This window comes from Eumetopias jubatus, unplaced genomic scaffold (assembly GCF_037043125.1).
Source record: "Eumetopias jubatus isolate StellerSeaLion01/CBP00866 unplaced genomic scaffold, mEumJub1_p1.0 scaffold_12, whole genome shotgun sequence".
In the NCBI taxonomy this organism is placed as follows: domain Eukaryota; kingdom Metazoa; phylum Chordata; class Mammalia; order Carnivora; family Otariidae; genus Eumetopias; species Eumetopias jubatus.
In genome coordinates, this window is record NW_028274818.1 from 15,224,725 (window position 1) to 15,246,673 (window position 21,949).

Consider the following 21,949-nt stretch of genomic DNA (forward strand, 5'->3'; position numbering starts at 1 on the left):
AGAGATGCTTTTTCTCATCTCTTATTGATGACTGACGATTCAGTTCATGTAGGAGCTTGATTCTTTCCCTTCATTTGCCAGTTTTCAAAATAAAGAATTGATGCCCTATCTTTTAAAAATGTCATTATATTCAAATTTATTTAAACATATTCGGTGGATTCCTTCCTCCCTCCCTCCCTCCTTCCCTCCTTCTCTTCCTTCCTTCCTTCCTTCCTTTTTCCCTCCCTCCCTCACTTCCTTCCTTTTTTTCCTTTCTTCCTTCCTTTCTTTATTTCTTTTCTTTAGAGAGAGAGAGCTCAAGTGGGGGGGTGTAGGGGGAGGTGGAGAAAGAGAGAGAGAATCTTAAGCAGGCTCCATGCCCAGTGTATAGCCCAACACAGATCTTGATCTCAACCTGAGATCATGACCTGGGCTGAAATCAAGAGTCAGACACTTAACCAACTGAGCCATCCAGGCACCCCTATTCAGTGGATTTCAATTAATTGCAATTATAATCCTTTTGGAAGCTCAACTTGTCCCATTTTGGGTCAGCAGCAGTCTCTTCAGGTTGGCTTCTGGAATCTTTCTGAATGACTTAGTAGTTGTAGACAGTGTCCTTTCTATCTACTATAAGATGTTCCATACTTATCTTAAATATTTCCCAGCTGAAGCCTGGAATCTAATTATAAGCTGGGTACTAGGTTGCTCATTGCTTGTTATTGCATTTCTGGCTTGGCCATCCTTCCTAGGCCTTCTCAGTGGACAGAGCTAGGAACACACAGAGTCCTGATTGTATGCGCGTGCGCGCGTGTGTGTGTGTGTGTGTGTGTCTGTCTGTGTGTCTTGGGGATAACTTGTCACTTAGTTTTGTTTGTGAGTGTTGTCTATGGGTTTTTAGTTTGGCCATCTAGTTCTGTTTTTTTTTTTTATGTGCAGATTTGGAAAGATTAAAATATCTTGCTGCCGCCACTGCCATCTTCCTAGAAAGTTTATGATTGGCACCATTTTTTGAAATTTAGGGTTAACTATCTATGTCAATCAAGAGCTAGTTTGCATTACAGTCACCGATGTTCCTCAGTACCCAGCTGATGGCAGCCAGGAGGATCGCTCTGTTAGACTCCTTATATATTGATAAAAATCTTGACATCAGATTATCTTTTAGAAAATAGACCTTTGCTCACTTCTCCATCTTTTCCACCATGTGGTGCTTCATTCCTTTAGTGATTGGAGAGTCCCATCTGCTCACCCCTTATTACCCTATTCATGTAGGCAATTGACAAATCTTCTTTTGCAATGGCTCTGAGTCTCACCAAATTTTGCAGCTGTAGGTGTGAGGATATTTAGCTCTCTTCCCAAAGTAAATGATCTGAACTAGACATGTTCCTTTAGGGGCCCACTTCACAGAATAAAATATTGGAGTTCAATGAAGGGGTTCTATTTTATTATTAAGTGTTGAAATTTAATATATGGTTGACAATACAAGCGTCATGTGAACACTGGTTATCTTTTGAAATCTGGATTCTTTTAGAATAGCAGTCTGGTATTGTAGTTCACAACCCTGGCTTGGCTGTAGAAGCACCTAGATTTTTAAAAAGTACGGATGATGCCTTGGATCTAGCTAAAATTTTCTGTTTAATAGGTCTGGGCTTGGGCCCAGACATCATTGTTTTTAACCACTCACCCAGTGTTTTTAATGGATAGGCTCACTGTGTCTACTTAGTTCCTAAGCCTATGATTCCCGTGATTAATTTTCACTGGTTTTCCTTAGCACAAATACTGGAACCATTTCCTTTAAAATATAAAGTTAAAAAGAAACCAGCTCCAACAACCAAAGCTAAATAATTACATAAATTAATGCCAGTTCTATTGAGCCTAGCATAAATGTATAAATGTAGCTCAAAGAGCAAAACAGAGATTAAAGACACAGAGCCAGAACTTGAACTAGGATCCCTAATGGAGATTAATATTTTCTTCAGCAGTCTGCCAGCTGAATCACGGTCTAATTAAATAGTTCAGATTTAGTGAGTTTGCATTTAAAGTATTAGCAGATCCGAGAATGGGTAAAGCTAAAATGAGTTAGAATCTTTTCTGTAAATGGGAAGTTAAATTATCATAGTAATTTGATTAAATCATTTTTAAATCTCTCAAGCTAAATCACAGCCTTTAAAGAATAGTTTGAAGTCTTAATTGCTGTTTGTGAGCATATCTCTCTGCTATTTGTTCTCGTCTCATTTCCTGTGACATCCTATAATATATCTCCTGCCGGGCAAGAGTAGTGGGGAAGACAAGGCTTGGGGTGGGGGTTGAGGTGACTCTGCAGTCACTTCAAGCATTTAAAGATCTGCCGTGGAAAAGAAGGACATTTATTTTCTATCATTCCAGTATTTAGAACCAGGACCAAAGGACGGATGTTGTAGACAGATTTGGAAAAATCTGAGGGAGACATTTCTAAGGAGCAGTTCTGTCCCTCGTAAAATAGAATGTTCTACATACATCTGGAAATGTCTTCATTAGGAATGTAGAGACAATTCTTGATGAAGATGGAAGGTTGAATATGATGGACTCAGAAGATCATTTTAACTCATTTTTTTTAACAAAGGAAATGCCACACGCAGTGGTATGCATTCTAGCAGCATATTTTGATACAAAGAAACCCAAGTTAGACCTAACTATGTTCAGATTTTTTTTGGGGGGGGGGTCTGGTGGGAAAATAGTTATTTGTTTTAATATTGTCTGTAAAGATGCAATTCCTCTTCTCCCTATCGATTTATTCCCATTTTCACTTCGAGTGCTTTGAGTCCCAAGTCAGATTGGGTAAGTCCACCTTATCTCCCTTCCCTCACGTGCAAGGTCAGTGTTTTGTGTCCTTGGACGCTCACCATTAGTGTGCGTCCAGGCCCACCATTTTCCTTTCAGATAGCATTTCAGAGGAAAAATAGAAAAAAAAAAAAAAAACACACACAACAGTGCGCGCTGTGATCTCCCTGACAGTTTTTCCCTCTCTCACATTGCCAGCCCGTAGACATCTTTGGAAATGATGTGTGCTTGTTGCTGTGAGAAGGCACGCAGAAGTGGATGGCATTGTCCCCCTGAAAGGACCCAGAGGGGAGAGAAGCCTGGGTAGAAACAATCCATAGGGACCGGCTAGCTTACCTGTTGGGAAATGTCCTGAGTTCCACACCAGGGACACTATCAACCACTCTATCAACCTTAACAACCTGGAAGAATTCCTCCTCTTGGCTCAATCAGGCAGGAGTTGACTTGAGTGGCAAAGCCTGCTAAGCCACTGTATTCCAAGTTATTTAAAACTCTTTTTGAGAAACGTGTCATTTAACCACCTCATGTAAGAGTGGTCAGGTTACCAATGATATGGTGAAAAAATTTCAAAATGACAGTGTAAGAGAAAAAAAACAACAAAATACAAAGAAGTTTTTAAACATGTTCCTGGTTATAGCTGTCAGCCTTTTAATTATGTAGCCATAATTTTTTTTTATCATATGTTTAGTCACTTGATTTTAAATTACATTTCCTCTCTCTTTTTGTGCATGTGGCCTGATATTTGAATTATATGAAAGATTAGGCTAACTACATATATCTTAGAGCTCTGCATTCTCAGAGAATGAGAATTATTAAACATGAAGAATCCCCCAAAGACTCCATTATGTGTAATTAACAGATAAACTGTCATCAGAATCAATAAAATGTGCTAAATGATTCAAACTTGTATATAATTAAGTGTCTGTTTTAGAGCTAGAGCAGTAACTTTTCTTTTCCCCCACATCGCACATTTCTCAAAAGAATAATTGTGGCAACCCTGTTAACCCTTTCCTTGCTTGATTGAATTAGATTTTTAAATGAGTCACTTAAGGGCAAAGTTCACCTTCACCAATGTGAAAAATATTTCAGAACTCATTAACGACTTCGTTTGTTTTTCAGTAGAAGCAGACTGTAAGGATGCTTTAATGAACTGTTAATGGTGCACTGAAAATCTTGAAAGGATAAGCACTTTATTGTGATTTCTGTATAGTCTATACCTGAACATAGTGTTAAATTCAGTGTATTTATTTATTATTTTTTAAGATTTTATTTATTTATTTGACAGAGAGAGAGAGAGCACAAGTAGGCAGAGTGGCAGGCAGAGGGAGAGGGAGAAGCAGGCTCTCTGCTGAGCAGGGAGCCCAATGTGGGACCCGATCCCAGGAGCCTGGGATCATGACCTGAGCCAAAGGCAGCCGCTTCACCGACTGAGCCACCCAGGTGCCCCAAATTTGGTGTATTTATACTGAGTTCTTAAAACCTTGGTCATCTACTTTTTTGTTCCTTTTGGGAAATATGGGTTTTTGAGGGCAACATCATAATTTTAGACAATGTTACCTCCATAGCACTTAGAATAATACTTTTAATAGATGACCTTTGATAATTGTTGAATGGGTGAGATAATGAATAAAGTAACCAAGATTGTCATCCATTAAAAGAAAGTCTTCCTTGATTGCTCTGCCTTAGGAGGAAAAAAAAAAACGCACTTTTAAATAATAGATATTTTGGTAGTGATTTCCATGCTCTAAATCCATATTGGAAATCATCTCCTGGAGGGAAATTTAGGGGAAAAAAATAGAGATTTTTTGGAAATGGAAAGTGCTCGGAGCAAATCACAGCTTAGCGCTTAGGGAATTTCAAGTGTACTATGGAACTTCCCCCACATGGGTTTTGCTTATTATTGACATGATTCTGTGTTCTGCTTTGTTGTACAGACTCCATGCACATAGAAGATGTGGAAGCTGTTCAGAAGCTTCAGGACGTCTTACACGAGGCGCTGCAGGATTACGAGGCTGGCCAGCACATGGAAGACCCGCGCAGGGCCGGCAAGATGCTGATGACGCTGCCCCTGCTGAGGCAGACCTCCACCAAGGCTGTGCAGCACTTCTACAACATCAAACTAGAAGGCAAAGTCCCCATGCACAAACTTTTTTTGGAAATGCTGGAGGCCAAGGTCTGACTAAAAGCTTCCTGGGCCTTCCTGTCCTGCACGCCGAAAAAGGGAAACTAAACCCCAGAGTGAAGTCGAAGAAACTTAGAGTTTAGTTATCAACATCAAAAATCAACGGACTGCACTGATCATTTAGCAGCAAGACTATGAAGCAGCTTTCAGATTCCTCTGTATCTTCCTGATGAGTTTCTTTCTCCCTTTTCTCACCTTCCTTCTCCCTTCCTTCCCTCCTTATTTTTTTTCCTCCCTCCCTTATTCGTCCTCTCCCTCGTTTCTTGGCTTCCTTCATTACTAGTTCCCTTTCTCCTTCATTTCCTCCCTTCCCTCTGTCCTTCCTTCCTCCTTCTCACCTCCTTCTCTTTTCTTGTCCTTCCCCTCTCTCCTGAATTGAAAATATCTCTAGTTGTAAGGGAATTGTCCCCTTCCTTGCCTTGCCTTTCCCTCCCTCCCTCCCTCCCTTCCTTCCTTCCTTCTGCTGCTGAACTTTTAAAAGAGGTCTCTAACTGAAGAGAGATGGAAGCCAGCCCTGCCAAAGGATGGAGATCCATAATATGGATACCATTGAGCTTGTTGTGAACCATAACGTCCCCAATGACTAAGGAATCAAAGAGAGAGAACCAACGTACCTAAAAGTACAGTGCAACACAGACAAATTGACTGAGTGCAGTATTAGATTTCATGGGAGCAGCCTCTAATTAGACAACTTAAGCAACGTGGCATCGGCTGCTTCTTATCATTGCTTTTCCATCTAGATCAGTTACAGCCATTTGATTCCTTAATTGTTTTTTCAAGTCTTCCAGGTATTTGTTAGTTTAGCTACTGTGTAACTTTTTCAGGGAATAGTTTAAGCTTTATTCATTCATGCAATACTAAAGAGAAATAAGAATACTGCAATTTTGTGCTGGCTTTGAACAATTATGAACAATAATGAAGGACAAATGAATCCTGAAGGAAGATTTTTAAAAATGTTTTGTTTCTTCTTACAAATGGAGATTTTTTTGTACCAGCTTTACCACTTTTCAGCCATTTATTAATATGGGAATTTAACTAACTCAAGCAATAGTTGAAGGGAAGGTGCATATTATCACGGATGCAATTTATGTTGTGTGCCAGTCTGGTCCCAAACATCAATTTCTTAACATGAGCTCCAGTTTACCTAAATGTTCACTGACACAAAGGATTAGATTACACCTACAGTGACTCCGAGTAGTCACATCTATAAAGCACTGCACATGGAGTACAGATCCGTAGAATGATCAGGAGTGCACCTCTCTACCTGGGAGGTACAGTTGCCATATGATTTCTAGCTGCTATGGTGGTTAGGAATGAGATACTGCCTGTTTGCAAAGTTACAGACCTTGTCTCAGAAGGAGCTGTGAGCCAGTATTCATTTAAGAGGCAATAAGGCAAATGCCAGAATTTGAAAAAAAAAAAAATCATCAAAGACAGCAGATGCCTGACCAAATTCTAAAACCTAATCTTTATGAGTTTATTCATTTAGGGATGTTTGTTTAAATTAATCTGCAGTTTTTACCAAGAGCTAAGCCAATATATGTGCTTTTTCAACCAGTATTTTCACAGCAAGAAAGTCAGTCAGGTTCCAGACTGTTCAGAGGTGTAATCTAATGAAGAAATCAATTAGATGCCCCCGAAATCTACAGTCGCTGAATAACCAATAAACAGTCACCTCCATCAAATGCTATACCAATGGACCAGTGTTAGTAGCTGCTCCCTGTACTATGTGAACAGTCTTATTCTATGTACACAGATGTAATTAAAATTGTAATCCTAACAAACAAAAGAAATGTAGTTCAGCTTTTCAATGTTTCATGTTTGCTGTGCTTTTCTGAATTTTATGTTGCATTCAAAGACTGTTGTCTTGTTCTTCTTGTGGTGTTTGGAATTCTCGTGGTGTGTGCTTTTAGACACAGGGTAGAATTAGAGACAATATTGGATGTACAATTCCTCAGGAGACTACAGTAGTATATTCTATTCCTTACCAGTAATAAGGTTCTTCCTAATAATAATTAAGAGATTGAAACTCCAAACAAGTACTCATTATGAACAGATACACATCAAAATCATAATAATATTTTCAAAACAAGGAATAATTTCTCTAATGGTTTATTATAGAATACCAATGTATAGCTTAGAAATAAAACTTTGAATATTTCAAGAATATAGATAAGTCTAATTTTTAAATGCTGTATATATGGCTTTCACTCAATCATCTCTCAGATGTTGTTATTAACTAGCTCTGTGTTGTTGCAAAACTTTTTGGTGCGGACACGTTTCCAAAACTATTGCTACTTTGTGTGCTTTAAACAAAATACCTTGGGTTGATGTTTCATCAGCCTAGTGCTAGGAATACTGTGTATCTATCATTAGCTATATGGGACTATATCGTAGATTGTGGTTTCTCAGTAGAGAAGTGGCTGTAGTGTGATTCTAGATAAATCATCATTAGCAATTCATTCAGATGGTCAATAACTTGAAATTTATAGCTGTGATAGGAGTTCAGAAATTGGCACATCCCTTTAAAAAATAACAACAGAAAATACAACTCCTGGGAACAAAAGGTGCTGATTCTATAAGATTATTTATATATGTATTTAAAAAGATTATTTTCCAGAATGTTTGTGCAGGGTTTAAGTTGCTACTCTTCACCCACACTATATATAAGTAAAATATATACACTATATCCATTGTTTTCACTGTATCACATTAAAGTACTTGGGCTTCAGAACACAGAGCCAACCAACTGAAAACACCAGATGGAGATGGGGAAAAAAGAATCAAGTACAAATTTTAGTTTTCAGTTTAAGTGACTCTCGGCATTACAGAGAACACGAATCTCACAAATAGGAAACACAACTTAAAACGTAGACCTAAAAGAACTACACGGGCTTTAGGGTAAAATGCTCATCTTAAACCTCGCTCGAGGTAAGTTTTTTCAAGTTTCAAGCAAGACCATTTACTTAATGTGAAGTTTTTGAAAGTTATAAAAGTGTATGTTTTTGCCATATGATTTAAATTTGTATTTTGCTTCTTTTAGGTTTGTTCTTATTTAAAGCAATAGGATTGTGTGACTACCTGTAGTTACACTTGTGTTTCAATCAGATCAGATTGTTGTATTTATTCCACTATTTTGCATTTAAATGATAACATAAAAGATATGAAATATTTAAAACTGCTATTTTTCTTATAGAAGAGAAAATGGGTGTTGGTGATTGTATTTTAATTATTTAAGCGTCTCTGTTTACCTGCCTAAGAAAACATTTTATGGCAGTCTTATGTGCAAAGATCGTAAAAGGACAAAAAATTTAAACTGCTTATCATAATCCAGGAGTTGCATTATAGCCAGTAGTAAAAAGAATAATAATAATAATAAAACCATGTCTATAGCTGTAGATGGGCTTCACATCTGTAAAGCAATCAATTGTATATTTTTGTGATGTGTACCATACTGTGTGCTCCCGCAAATGTCCATTTGTGTAAATGTATTTATTTTATATTGTATATATTGTTAAATGCAAAAAGGAGATATGATTCTGTAACTCCAATCAGTTCAGATGTGTAACTCAAATTATTATGCCTTTCAGGATGATGGTAGAGCAATATTAAACAAGCTTCCACTTTTGATTGCTCTTTTGTTTGGTGTTTCTTTTTGTTCCCCCCACTAAAGAACGAATTCAATAAACACTGCCCTTTGTTGCTTCCATTCAAAGAGTATCTCTGAGTACCTATCCCCTAAAAATAAAGTAGGAGTTTAAATAAGAGCTATATAAAGGCTTGTCAGAATGAATTCTGGGGTGCCAAGAGACATTTTGCATATTTAAGAGTATGCAAAGTATCTCATGGCACATTAGAATTCATTCTGACAAGCCTTTATATAGCTCTTATTTAATCTTAAAGCATCTCCACATCATCCTGCATTACTCAAAATCATCGCCTCTATGTCAATGTCATAACAGAAAACTTTCCCCCTATTTTAAGATCATATTAAAACCTGCGAGAGATACCTATTATTTCCCTCCATCCACAATTAAATCCCGGGCTTGCACGGAGCTCGTAGGAGAGCTGCAGGCCTTGCGGAGCAGCAGGGGGGCTGCCGGCCAGATTTCCTGAATGGGAAATCGACAGCGGAGCTTATAGATCTGTGTGCGCGAGGAGGGGGAGCTGTCTTCGAATTCAAGAGGGTTAAACAGCACTGCTCACAGCAAATGGCCTCCCCTCGCTTTTCTCACTCGGAGAGGTTACCGCCCTCGTTGCTCCGGGTCAAGCTGCGCTTCCACCGGACCCTCCTGGAGCCATCGCCGAGGTGCTGATATGCGCTTTCTTGGCTTCTCTGCCGATCTTGAGAGTGTTTTGTCATTGTGTTTGCCCACCGTATTTCTCACCTTTCCGAGGTGGCTGGATCTCTAGCGCAGGCTGGTGACACAAAGGCCACTAAACGCAATCCGATTTCCGGGCGTGGGATTACCTAAATCACCAAGCTGCGCTAGCTCGCAGCATCACGCAGTGTCTTTTCCTGTGTTCATGCCCTTCGAGGGGCAACAGCTCAGCATAGGATCCGAGGTGTTTTACTTTCGGTATTTTCAAAGTACCTGGGCGGAAACTGACACAATGCGAGATGCAGACCCAACAGGTAGAAAGCGTGTCTGTAATCTTCCAACGAAGTCCTCTTTTAAAAAATATGTAAGTCACATGCAAACCCGTTTTATGAACTTCGATGTCAGACTTCTCTTGCTGGTTTTTATAATTCTGAATTATGACAGAGTAACTTTGCTGGTATTGACGTATTTATCAGAGATGCCTCAGGTGTAAAAGAAAATAAAACAGGATTTTGACATTTTAACATGTTTATTTCTTGACAGATAAACAATGAATAGCTCTGACAAATGGGTTATGTGCTTGTGTCAAGGGATCGCTTTTATTTTCACCTGATGTTTACTTTATAAAGGTCTTTTTGCTTTAAGCTAGTGGTTCCCAAACTAGGTCACAGATTGGAATCCCCTGAAGAGTGTTGGAGATTCCCAACCTTCTATCCCACCCACGGAAGATTGGGGTTTACTTGTGGCCTGGGCTTTTGAACAGTTCAAGAAACCATCTCCAGGGGCGCCTGGGTGGCTCAGTCGGGTGGGCGGGCGTCCGACTCTTGAGCTCAGCTCAGGTCTTGAGCTCAGGATTGTGGGTTTAAGCCCCATGTTGGGCTCCATACTGGGCATGGAGGCCTGCTTAAAATAATCTCCAGGTGATTGTAATGTGAAGACAACATGAGAAAAATGATGCTTTTAATTTTTATATGTTACTCATATAGGCCAGGAATATCCAGAAAAAAATAAAAACTTCTAGTACCTTGACTCTGAATTTCTGTGAGAGTCTTAGACTAATGTTTTTAGTATCATGACAAAGAGATTCAGCCTTGTTGTTAATCACAAGGCCAATGAAATGCACCTGGATTGTTTTGACCTGCCACTTCTCCCAACCCTTCCCCACACGCTGGCTGGTCCTCTCTTCCCACCCGTTCTTTCCTGGCCACATGGGGGGCACATTCTATTTGGTGACTCCCAAGCCACATCCTCTGGTTATGCCCCATCTGAAAGTAGAGATAGCTGCCCCAAAGCTTGTGCAGAATGTCTCACGATCCCCTTCAAAAAAAGAAAAAAATCCTCATTTGACCCTTCTGTGTGCTTGAAAATGAATTTAGGTGTGGCTCAACTACCTGTTTTTCCCTACTGAAAAACAAAACAGGAACAAAATTCGAACAAAATTTATTTCTCAGAATGACCTCTCTTCCCTACGTTTTCCAAGTTGCAGATTTAGGTAAGTAAGAGGTAGAAATGAGAATGGAGATCGAATATTTCACTCTTGGGCCTATGCAAAACTTGAGGTACACTTTGCTTATTGTGAAGTTTGATTTGTGATTAGACTGGAAGAGAAAAGGGATCTGTTTCAGTTTCTTGTTTCATCCGTGATGGTTTGCATACTGAATGGCTATTTCCACAGTCCCAGGGATTGCCAAAGGGTTTAAATCAGTGTTTCCGGCCCTTTCGAATCTGAAAGTCTAGCTTCTCGGGCCCCTTGGTAGGGTGGAAAAAACACAATGAAACAAGTAGCAGCAGATTGATTGCCCCCCTCATCTTATTATGAAACAAAACAGAAAAGAAAAGAATTTCAAAATATAATCCCCCTTTCCCAGGAGTATTTGTCTTGTTCTCCATGAAGTTAAAGGTCTGAAATAATGTGCCCATCAGGGGCTCAATGTTGCATGTCCATGCCAGTTGGTCCAAGGGCTTGTTATGATGGTAATGACCTACTGAAACGTGAGCTTGGATTGCAACAATACAATTGCTACCAGCTCACCCGCTGGGAGAAATATTTTATTATTGTCAAATGTCCTCCATAGAGATTTGTTTTGCCTGTTCCTGTTTAAATTAAATTCAAAGCAGAACTGCATTACTATTTCTCTGGAGTATATTTGAGATAAACAACTAGTCTCAAAATTTAGGATTCCTGGCTAGTTCAAATTTGTTTATTAGCAGAAAAATTACAAGAGGGTGACACCATAGCTGCAGGAATATTATGATTGCAGCCTCACGAGAGATTTACGTACTAAGTCTGTGACCTAAAAAAAAAAAAAAGAGAGAGAACTCCCTTTTTCATTACAGATGCCAGCCAGATTAATAATTAACTATGCTGTCAACTGTACAACCTTAAAAAAGAAAAGATGTCCCAATATAGTACTGCATTGCCATAGCATGCCACAGAATTTTGCCTCTGAGAAATTTTGCCCCAAGTAAGAAGTGTTTTAAACTTAAGGTCATAAATCATGTGTGTGTGTGTGTGTGTGTGTGTGTGTGTGTGTAAAAATACTTTTAAATAGCATAGTATAAATAGCACAGAAGCACAAAGCATGAATTAAAATGCTCTTTGAGCATAATATATTTTTTCCAATATTATTTTTAAAAAGAATTAAATGTCCTAGAATATATGGAATTCCTGGGATCATTTTTGCCGGAGGCCCTCTCATGCAGTTTTGGCAAAGGATCCCGCGGCAGTGAAGCTCAGTCAATACAAATGTTACATGCAGTCACATTAGGCTGGGACCTCACTCTACCAAAAACTGCCTGTTTACCTTTGTGAAAAATCACAGAGGCCCGTGTGTTCCATAACGGACTGAACTTTGGAGAGCTGGTTTTGGGAAATGCAAACAAGCTGTTGGACGGGGTGACTAAGGACCTAACAGGAAAACATTTCAGACTAGCGGAAGCATTAAATCACACTATTCACACTCCAATACCATCCGCCATGCTCAGTCGAATTTCACAGTTTTGTTGGGAAGTGAGGAACGGTCTGCTATTAAAAAAAATAACAGCATAGAAAACTAACGTCAGAACAGCAGTTTCTAAAATGAGGTCTAGAGCTAGATAAGGGTTGGGTTTTCTCCTTTTAAATATGTGGTTTCATATCACTACAAATGAAAAATACTAAATATTCACGGTAAAAAAAAAAAAACCCTGAGGATCCTTTTGTATTAATCTGAGATTTGTTATCTCCACTAGACTTGTATTTTCCCTTGGTCTTCTTCCCTTCATGAACAAAATGAATCGACTCTATGCTTTTAAATCAAAACAGGTATATATACCTGTTTATCTATATATAGAAATATATAGACTATATTTCTAAGGATATGTATGGCAAAAATCCCTTCCTCCACAGAAATAAATATGTAGGTGAGGATAATAGGTAAGGGTAAGGTAAGTAAAGTACTTACTTTACTCACAGGCTGGGTAAGAAGTAAAATGATGTTTAGATAGGATGATGTTTTTACACAGAAGGAGTTCTATACCATGTGACTTCCTTGTTGTTCTGGTTTAGTAAGATTTGGTTGTACTGAAGTAGACTAGGGGTAACAATGAAGAGATGCAGTTTGCCTTACTAGTTTCATGCGTGGATTTTGAATCAGTTATACGTGGGTTCAAATCCCAGCTCTGCCACTAACCAGCTATGGGACCTTCTTACTAAAGTCTATTCAACTTCAGTAAATGGGGATATATATATACTCTCAAGCAATTATTATTAGAATTTAGGTAATTTAAGAAAATATCTTGTATTCATTATGGTGAAAATTTTTTTTTTCCCTTTTCCATGAGAGAGGCTGGCTAAACTTCCAGAAGAATCTAACTGAGACTGGGAGAAAAAGTCATTAGGGCAGGGAGGAAATGTAGGTATTTTGGATCCAGATGCATAGTTGCTGCTCTGGGGAGCCTCTCTTGAGTGGGCAGCACTGAAGTAATACAAAGTCAGCATCCACGTGCCTATGCACGGCTCAGTTCTGCCTAGAAAGCAGTCATGGACATAAGTATGTGCTGGGCACTATACTAGTTCTTTGAATGCATTATAAAATTTAATATTCCCAGCCACTTTACGGGGTAAATACTACTAATACCTCCAACTCATAGATGAAGAAAAGGAGGCTCCGAGAAATTAAATGACTTGTCCAAGGACCATCTAGTTAGTACACAGTCTGACTAAATTTGAATCCAATTTGTCTAACTTCCAAAACTAGTATCTTAAAACATTAACTCATTATTTAACAGTTTCTCAAAATTGGATAGTAGATAATACATCTTTTTTTTTTCTTATTTGGACATATGGGACACAAGACTGGATTAATCCTGTTGCTTTGAGGGGCACCTGGTTGGCTCAGTTGGTTAAGCGACTGCCTTTGGCTCAGGTCATGATCCTGGAGTCCCGGGATCGAGTCCCGCATCGGGCTCCCTGCTCATCAGGGAGTCTGCTTCTCCCTCTGACCCTCCCCCCTCTCATGCTCTCTCTATCTCATTCTCTCTCTCAAATAAATAAATAAAATCTTTCAAAAAAAATTCTATTGCTTTGATCAAGGAATACTGTCCTCATTCCCCGGCAACAAGTTCATTCCCTTCCCCCACCATAAATCTCCCTGTGAATCCTTGGAAACTACATAATGTTGATTTGTGTGCATCAGAATTTTTATATGCAGAAATTGTGCTGGGTTGACTATTTTATTCTGTTTCTTATTTTTTACTCTGCACTAGGTTTTTAAGACTTATCCATGTCTTGGGAAGAAATCTGCTGCATAGTAAACCATTGAAGTCACACATCACATTTTATCTGTTCCCTTTGTGATGAATGGTAAGGTTGCTTTCAATTCCTTAATACAATCAATAATGCAATGAACATCTTGGGGGTGTTTTTCCTTACGGACCAATGTAATTATTTTTCTAAGTTATATGCCCAGGAGGGGGGGTTACTGAGTTATTGACCATTTGTATGTTTATTTTCACTACAGAAATTATTCTACACAATTAGAGCAGTTTGAACTCCCAGCAGCAGTTTGTTTGGGTTTTATTTTCCTTCAGCAGCATATGATACTATTTTGCTTTTAACTTTTTTACTAATTTGATTATTTTAAAATTAATATATTGTTGTCTTGACTTAAGCTTCTCTGAACATCTTATTCTTGTACCAGATCAGGCTGTCTTTTCTGTGACCTGCCTATTGATAACCTGTTTATAAAGAGCAAACTCTTTTTTCTATTGGGTTCTTATCACTTTCTTGTTCATTTGCGGGAGTTCTTTGTATATTCTAGATATTGATCCCTGTCAGTTTCAGGTTTTGCAAATGTCTTCTAGTTGGTCATGCATCTACTGACTTTGACCTTTGTTCACTAGATATTATTAATTTTGATAAAGTCATATTCATCAGTTTCATCCTCATGCTTTCGGAGTTAAAAATCTGTTTCTATTTTTTTTGCAATTTTTTTCTATAGTATAAATTTCACATGTAAGTCTTTTATAATCCAATTTGGGTATCTTTAATGTGATATAAGAAGCTTTATTTCTCAATTTCCTTGTTCCCTACCAATGTGTGATGTCACATCTAAATTATACCAAACTACCATATATTAAAAAGTCTATTTCTTGATCCTTTTTTATTCTGCTCTTTGGACAATCTATATGTTATTGACATAATACTATATTTTATTACTATATTTTACTATACTATCACTATATTTTATTAGTAGTATATTTTAATATATTTTATTATTTTATTACTATAGTTTTATAGTTTGCCTTAATATCTGAGAGAATGCATCTTTTAGTCACCCACATACACTTTGTCTTATTTTTCAAATTCTTAGTTTTTTGGAAAATTGTATTCTTTCTCATAAATTTCAAAATGCTTTTTCAAGTTTTCAAAATGATCCCTCTATAAATCTTATTAGAATTTTTAATGTACAAATTAAATTGGAAAAAATTAACATTTTTATAAATCAAATTCAGTGAACCTATTATCTCTCTCCATTTTGTTCATATTTTATTTCTTTAGTAGAGATTTTTTTAAAATTACCTACATAAAGGCTTGTTTTTTAAGGCTTATTTTTTTAAGTCAAATCCTGGTACTTTATAGATTTGTAGCTACTGCCAAATACCATTCATTTTCTGTTGCATTAGTGAGTAGTTTGTTTTTGAATAAAGGAATGCTACTCCATTTTACATATTGATCTCACACTTGGGAATTTGCTGAACGTCCTTATTAGTTGTAATCAGACCTGAATTTTCAATGGAAATGATCTATAGCCCCTCTAAATTTAGATTGCAAACTGATTGACTTATTTCTGAATCCATCCCTTTCCCATTGTACTTTATTGTGGGCAGTTAAGAGCAGTCTACTCAAGCTTCTGGCATTCTGACTACGAACCACCTTTCCCAAACTCATAAATCTGTTAGATTCATTTTCTTTCCTCCAAGTTACTGAAGGCAAAACTTTTACAAATGGGTTGCCAGTACGCAACATGAACCACCATTTGTCAGCCTTCAATAACGTTTTTCAACTTTCTGTAGAGGTTTCCCACTGCCTTAGTCCCAAAGCCTTTTCCACATATTTTAGGTTTTCATTACGGCAGCAATTCCATTTCCAGGTACTGATTTTCCTATCAGTCAGGTTTTGTTGGGTAATAACCGTGAAACCTCAGTGTGGAATAAGATAGGTACTTATTTCCAGAGTCGGCTGGGATGTCTAGATAGGGCTTGACCGAGGAGCTCTACTTCAGCCTGTGGGTCTGGCTGGCTCAGGTCAGCCCCTCCCATCTCACTCTGAAGTCTGGGCCGAAGGGCCAGCAGGTACGTCAGAAGATGCTTTTACCGTGATGGTGGCAGAAGGCGCAAGAAAGCAAATCCTAAGGTACCAGCGCACTTCAAGCTCTTACTTGTCTCATGTCTATTCACTTCCCGTTGGCCCAAGCAAATCATGTAGCCAAGTTCACAGTCAAAGAACAGAGCAATACGCTGTGCAATTTTGTGGAAGAAACTTCAAGTTTACATGGAAAAGTGGTATAGACATAGGCAGGAGTAAAGAAATAGAAACCATAATTTAATATACCATAAATGCTTTGATAATTTTGTTTCAGTTTTTAATTCTTTAATGACTCTATCCAAAGCCACACATTTTCCTCTATATACTGCTTTAGCAGTATTCCACAAAATTTGACATGCAGTGTTTTTGTTGGTATTCAGTTCTAAGTATTCCACAATTTTTCTTATGATTTTCTTTCTAATTAAAGGCTTTCTACTGGCATGTTATGTATGTGTATCTCTTTACAGGTATATGTTTTTAAATATTTGTTTTCAATATGTGCTGTTATTTTAATTATATTTTGTTCCTGTCAGAGAACATAGTCTGAATGAGGTTGAAACATGGAATTTAATAAAGCTTGCTTTGTGGCTAAGTTAAGATCCAGTTTCTGAGGAAGTTCACTTATGCTCAAAAAGAATGTGAATACTCTGAATGGTGGATGAAATCTTCATTTTAGCACATTATTAATGTTATTTAATATTTAATCACTGTTTATTTTTGTCTGCTTGATATTAGAGTTTCTTAGAGGAGTGTGTTAGAATCACCAGTTACAATTATTGATTTATTTGTAGCTTTGTCAGTTAAGGCTTTATATATATTGAGTCTATAGCATCAACTACATATATGTTTATTATCTTCATGACATTTTAATCAGTCATTCACTTTAAGAGTAAATAATGTTTCTTTTAAAATATTTTTAAACATAGAAAGGGCATAAAACATAGATACCCTTTAAAGAATTTTCATGAAGTTAATGCCCATGAAAGGACCAACCGAATCAAGAATTAAAGCATTGTGAACTTCAAAAACACCACATCTATGCCCCTTCCTTAAAACAAAGATGATCCTGATCTACTTTTTCTTCTAATTGTACGACTCTAAACAACATAGTAGAAGTTTGCTTGTGACATGCATATAAATTGAATTATACACTATATAGCATTTCATGACTGGATTCTTTGAATCAACATTACTCTTGAGAAATTCATCCTGTTGTGATTAATGGTAGTTTGTTTATCTTCAGTGCTATATACTACTGTTTATTTTTCCAATGATGGATATTTGAGTTGTATATAATTGTTGCTGGTACAGATAATGCTTCTGGAAACTTGTTTGCTACACCACCTGGCTTCCATGTACATTTGTTTGTTACCGTGCTCCAAAGGACACTGTTCCTGTATCACATTCAACCGTAGGTAATCCTGAACGATCTTCTAAAGTGGTTATACTAATATACTTTCCCACTAACAGTTAGGGAGAAAATTCTCAAAGTCTGAATGTTAGTGCATTCTTTTTAAAGTTTGTCACTTTCATGACCATGTAGTAGTATTTTATAATGGTTTTATTTTCATTTCCCAGAGGACTAATAATATCGAGCAATTTTTTTATACTTTTATTAGCCCTTTGAATATCTTCTTATGAAGTTTCTGTTCCAGTCAATTGCCTCATCCACATTTCTGATGATCTGTACTTATTGATTTGTACGTGTTTTTAATATTTTGTAGATATGAAGCATTTGTGGGTTATATGTAGGGCAAATACATTCTCCAACTCTGTGGCTTGCACCTTCACCCTCTGAATGCTGTCTTTTGATGAAGACATTAATTTTAATATGATCCAAATTATCAATCTTTTTCTATAGTTTGTGCTTTTAGTGCCCTACTTTTTAAAATGTTTCATTTCGGGCACCTGCATGGCTCAGTCGGTTGAGTGACTGCCTTCGGCTCGGGTCATGATCCTGGAGTCCCGGGATCGAGTCCCGCATCGGGCTCCTTGCTCAGCGCGGAGTCTGCTTCTCCCTCTGACCCTCCCCCCTCTCATGTGCTCTCATTCTCGCTCTCTCAAATAAATAAACAAAATCTTTAAAAAAAAATAAAATGTTTCACTTCATTGAGGTTACGAAAATACTTCCAAACATCGCCTTTAAAATTTGCATTGTTTTACCTTTCTCTTTTAGTTCTTCCAATTATCTGGAATTGATTTGTGCGTATGACATAAAGTGGAGGCCACATTTTCTATCTTTCTGTTTATCTATACGAACATCCAATTGTGTAAACGCCCTTTACTGAGAAGACTGACCTTTGTCTCCAGCTCTATAGTGTCACCTTTGATACACACAGGTCTGTTTCTGGGTCCCCTCTTCTGTTCATTCATTTGTCAATCTTTGCGCCAATCCTGCACATTCTTAATTACTTCTTATAATACTTAAAATAAGGCTTGATAGATGACAGAGCAATTCTACTTCACTATTGTGTTTTTCCTAAGTATCTTGTCATTTAGCCTTTCTGTATAAAATATAACATCATCTTGCTAAGTTACACACATACCTATTAATATTTTCATTGAGATGGCATTGATTCTATACATCAATTTGTAGAAAATTTATATCCATGCTACACTGAGACTTCAAGTCATGAGTATAACACTCATTTTTACTTTTCTTGAACTTTTTTACGCTTTTAATAAAATGGCATCTTTAAAAAAGTTCTCATGGCATATACATTTTAAGCATATGAAATATTTTGCTACTTTTATAAGGGATATATATCCATAGTTAGTTTTTAAATTTTCATGTTTTTTGCTAATATATAAAATTACAATTGATTTCATATATTTATTTTGCATCTACCAACCTGGATAAACTTACCTATTGATTCTAATAATTATCTGTTAGATAAATATTAGATAAATTATTATCTAATGATTTATGGTTTTTATGTACCCAAACATATCTTTCACACATAATTACTGTTTTATCTCTTCCCTCTCAGTCCTTTTATCTTTTACTTCTTTTGTCTCATTGTACTGGTAAAGTCCTTCATTCCGTGTTGAATAAAACTGGTGAGGGCAAGAACCTTTGCCTTTTCGCCTATCTCAAAGAGAAAGGGTTCACATTTCACCCTTAATTTTGATGTAAGTTTCTTGTAGACAGCCCTTAATAGACTAAGGATGTTTCCTTCTTTTCCACTTATTGCTAACAATTTTCATAATACATGGACTTTGAATTTCATCTGATACTTATTCTTGCATGTACTGAGGTATTCTGAGACTTTTCTCCTTTATTCTGATAATGTGGCAGCATATATTGATTGCTATTTTATTGTAAAACTAATTTTGCCTTCCTAAAATAAACTTAATCATGGTATATTAATCTATTTATATATCATTGAATTTGGTTTGCTTATATTTTGAGAATTTTTCCATTTCTGTTTCTGAGCAAGAAAATTTCATAATTTTCTTTTTTCATAATGTAATTCTCAGGTTATGACTTTGAAGTCTGTTGTAGAGTGGTTATATTAATTTCCTGTGGCTACAATAACAAATGGCCCCAAACTTGCTGGCTTAACAACCGACATTTATTCTCAGGCCAGAAGTCTGAAATAAGTTTCTTTGGTCCAAAATCAAGGTGTTAGCAGAGTTGCATTCCTTCCAGAGCCTCTAGAGGATCATCCACTCTTTGCCTCTTCCAATTACGGGGGGCTGCTAGCACTCCTTGACTGGTGGCCATATTATTCCAATCTTCAAATCTCTTCCTGCCCTGTCCTCACTTGGCCTTCTCTTTTTGTATGTTATCTCCCTCTCCCTCTCTCTCATAAAGATATTTGTGATGGCATTTAGGACCCACCAGGATAATCTAGTATAATCTCCCCATCTCAAGATTCTTAACTTAATCACATCTGTACAAACCCTTTTTCCAAATAAGGTAACATTTACAAGTTCCAGGGATTAAGACCTGCTATCTTCAGGCGTATTGCTTAGCCTGCTGCAGTGGCATTTCCTTTTCCACCAGAAATTCCTTTTACATTGGGTACTTGTGTACTCTTATTTTTTAAATCATTCTCTCCAAAGTTTATGAATTTTAAAAGTTTTTTCAAAGAACAAACTTGGATTTTTCCCCCTTCTATTAGAAGATTGCCGTTATGTTAATTTCTGTTCTCAAATCTGTCCTTCATTATTTGCTCCTTAGATCACATGCTTTGTTTTTTTAAGTTCTTGAAATAGATACCTGCTAATTTAGTTTTTGTCTCTCCTTCTTTTCTAACATGTTACGAAGTTTCTTCTTTGACAGCTTTTGCTCAACTACATACACTAACATTAACTGTTTGGTCAACATTAAATTCCAAAGGATTTCTAATATCCTAATCTATTTCTTCTTGATCATAGTTTATTGAGAAGTATATTTCTAGATTTCTTTCAGTTGTTAATTTCTATCTTAATTGCTCTAGGGTCAGACAACATGCTCTGTACAAATTCAGTCCTTTGAAATTTGTGGAGACTTAACCTTTTAACTCATTATATGGCCAATATTTATCAGTGTTCCTATTTGCTTGAAAAGAATGCGAATCCTTCGGTTGTTAGGTCCAGCATTATATATATTTCCATTTGGTAAATTTTACTGATCAAATTGTCTACAATTTATAATATTTTAAAATTCTACTGATATTTTACCAGCTTATTCTACCAGTTCCTAAGAGAGGTATATTTAACTATCCTACTATCATATATTTGTTTATTTCTCATTGTAGATTTGTCAATTCTTTTTATTTTGGGGCTATAAACCTCTTAGATGCTTTTGGCAAATGACAGCTTTACCATTATGAGCTTTCCTGCTTTAGTGCTAGGATCCATTCTCTCTTTAAAGTCTATTTTTCTCATAATTCTACTAGTGTTATTAGTTTTTTCATAATACACATTTTCCCTCCCTTTTTTGACCCCACTCTCTTACCCTGCTCCACAATGACAAAGACAAATATCTCTTGCATTTTGTTTCTTCCTCATCACCCTCTTGGTGTGGTTTTCCTCCCACGTGCTTCCCCAAGGATTTCTCACAGGTGTTTTTTTTTTTCTCAGCACTTCATAAATTCACCTCATGTTTGTGGCATCTTCGGTGCAGAGTGGAGGGGGCGTTATAAGCAGTTCATGCTAGTTAATAATCTTGCTGCTTTTAAAGGGAAAAAAAAGCCCCAGATCTCCAAGATTTACTTATTTTTTATGATAATGTTATTTAAATAATTACAGATGCAAAATTAGGTGCACTTCTAATGCAGTTATACAACAAAACAATTCTACAAAACAAATGAATAAGTTAAGTGATTGATAATGCTGTGTGCTTAAAACCAGATTATTTGCTACAGGTTCAGTATGCTGCCAACCACTAAAGCCCAGGTCCTATCGCGTTTGGCATTTACATGCTATTGTGAATGCAGGTGTAGGGAAGGCTGCGGTTGGACTGCCACCTCATGGAGCCAAGTCATGGGTGTCTGCAAGGGTCTGCCTTAGCCTGGGGAGTATCCCTGCACTCAAGGGGCTGGGATATTAAATACCTGATAAATGGCCATAATGAGGCAGGAGAGAATCCATGAGAGAAACATAAATGCATTTTCCCTCTGCTTTTTTTGAGCCAGGGCCCCATATTTTCATATTGCACTACTTCCTGCAAATTACAGAGTCAGCCCTGTTTGTGAATTTGTGGTGACCACTTTTCTCTGGAGGCGCTATTCTGAACTCTCTGCTCTGAGAAAGATTGTGTAAACTTTTAGCATGCATTTGATGTTCAGACCACATTATATGGTTAAATATACC

General features: G+C 37.1%; 1 protein-coding gene across 3 annotated transcripts in view; it reads left to right on the forward strand.

Moving 5' to 3' along the window:
• ESRRG (estrogen related receptor gamma) overlaps nt 1-4,975 on the forward strand; it is a 222,408-nt gene extending 217,433 nt beyond the window's left edge. For all 3 annotated transcript variants that reach the window (XM_028104732.1, XM_028104733.2, XM_028104734.1), the window contains one exon: nt 4,731-4,975. In XM_028104732.1, coding sequence (XP_027960533.1) covers nt 4,731-4,975 — 245 coding nt within the window. The remainder of the gene's footprint in view (nt 1-4,730) is intronic.
• The last annotated feature ends 16,974 nt before the right edge of the window (nt 4,976-21,949 follow it).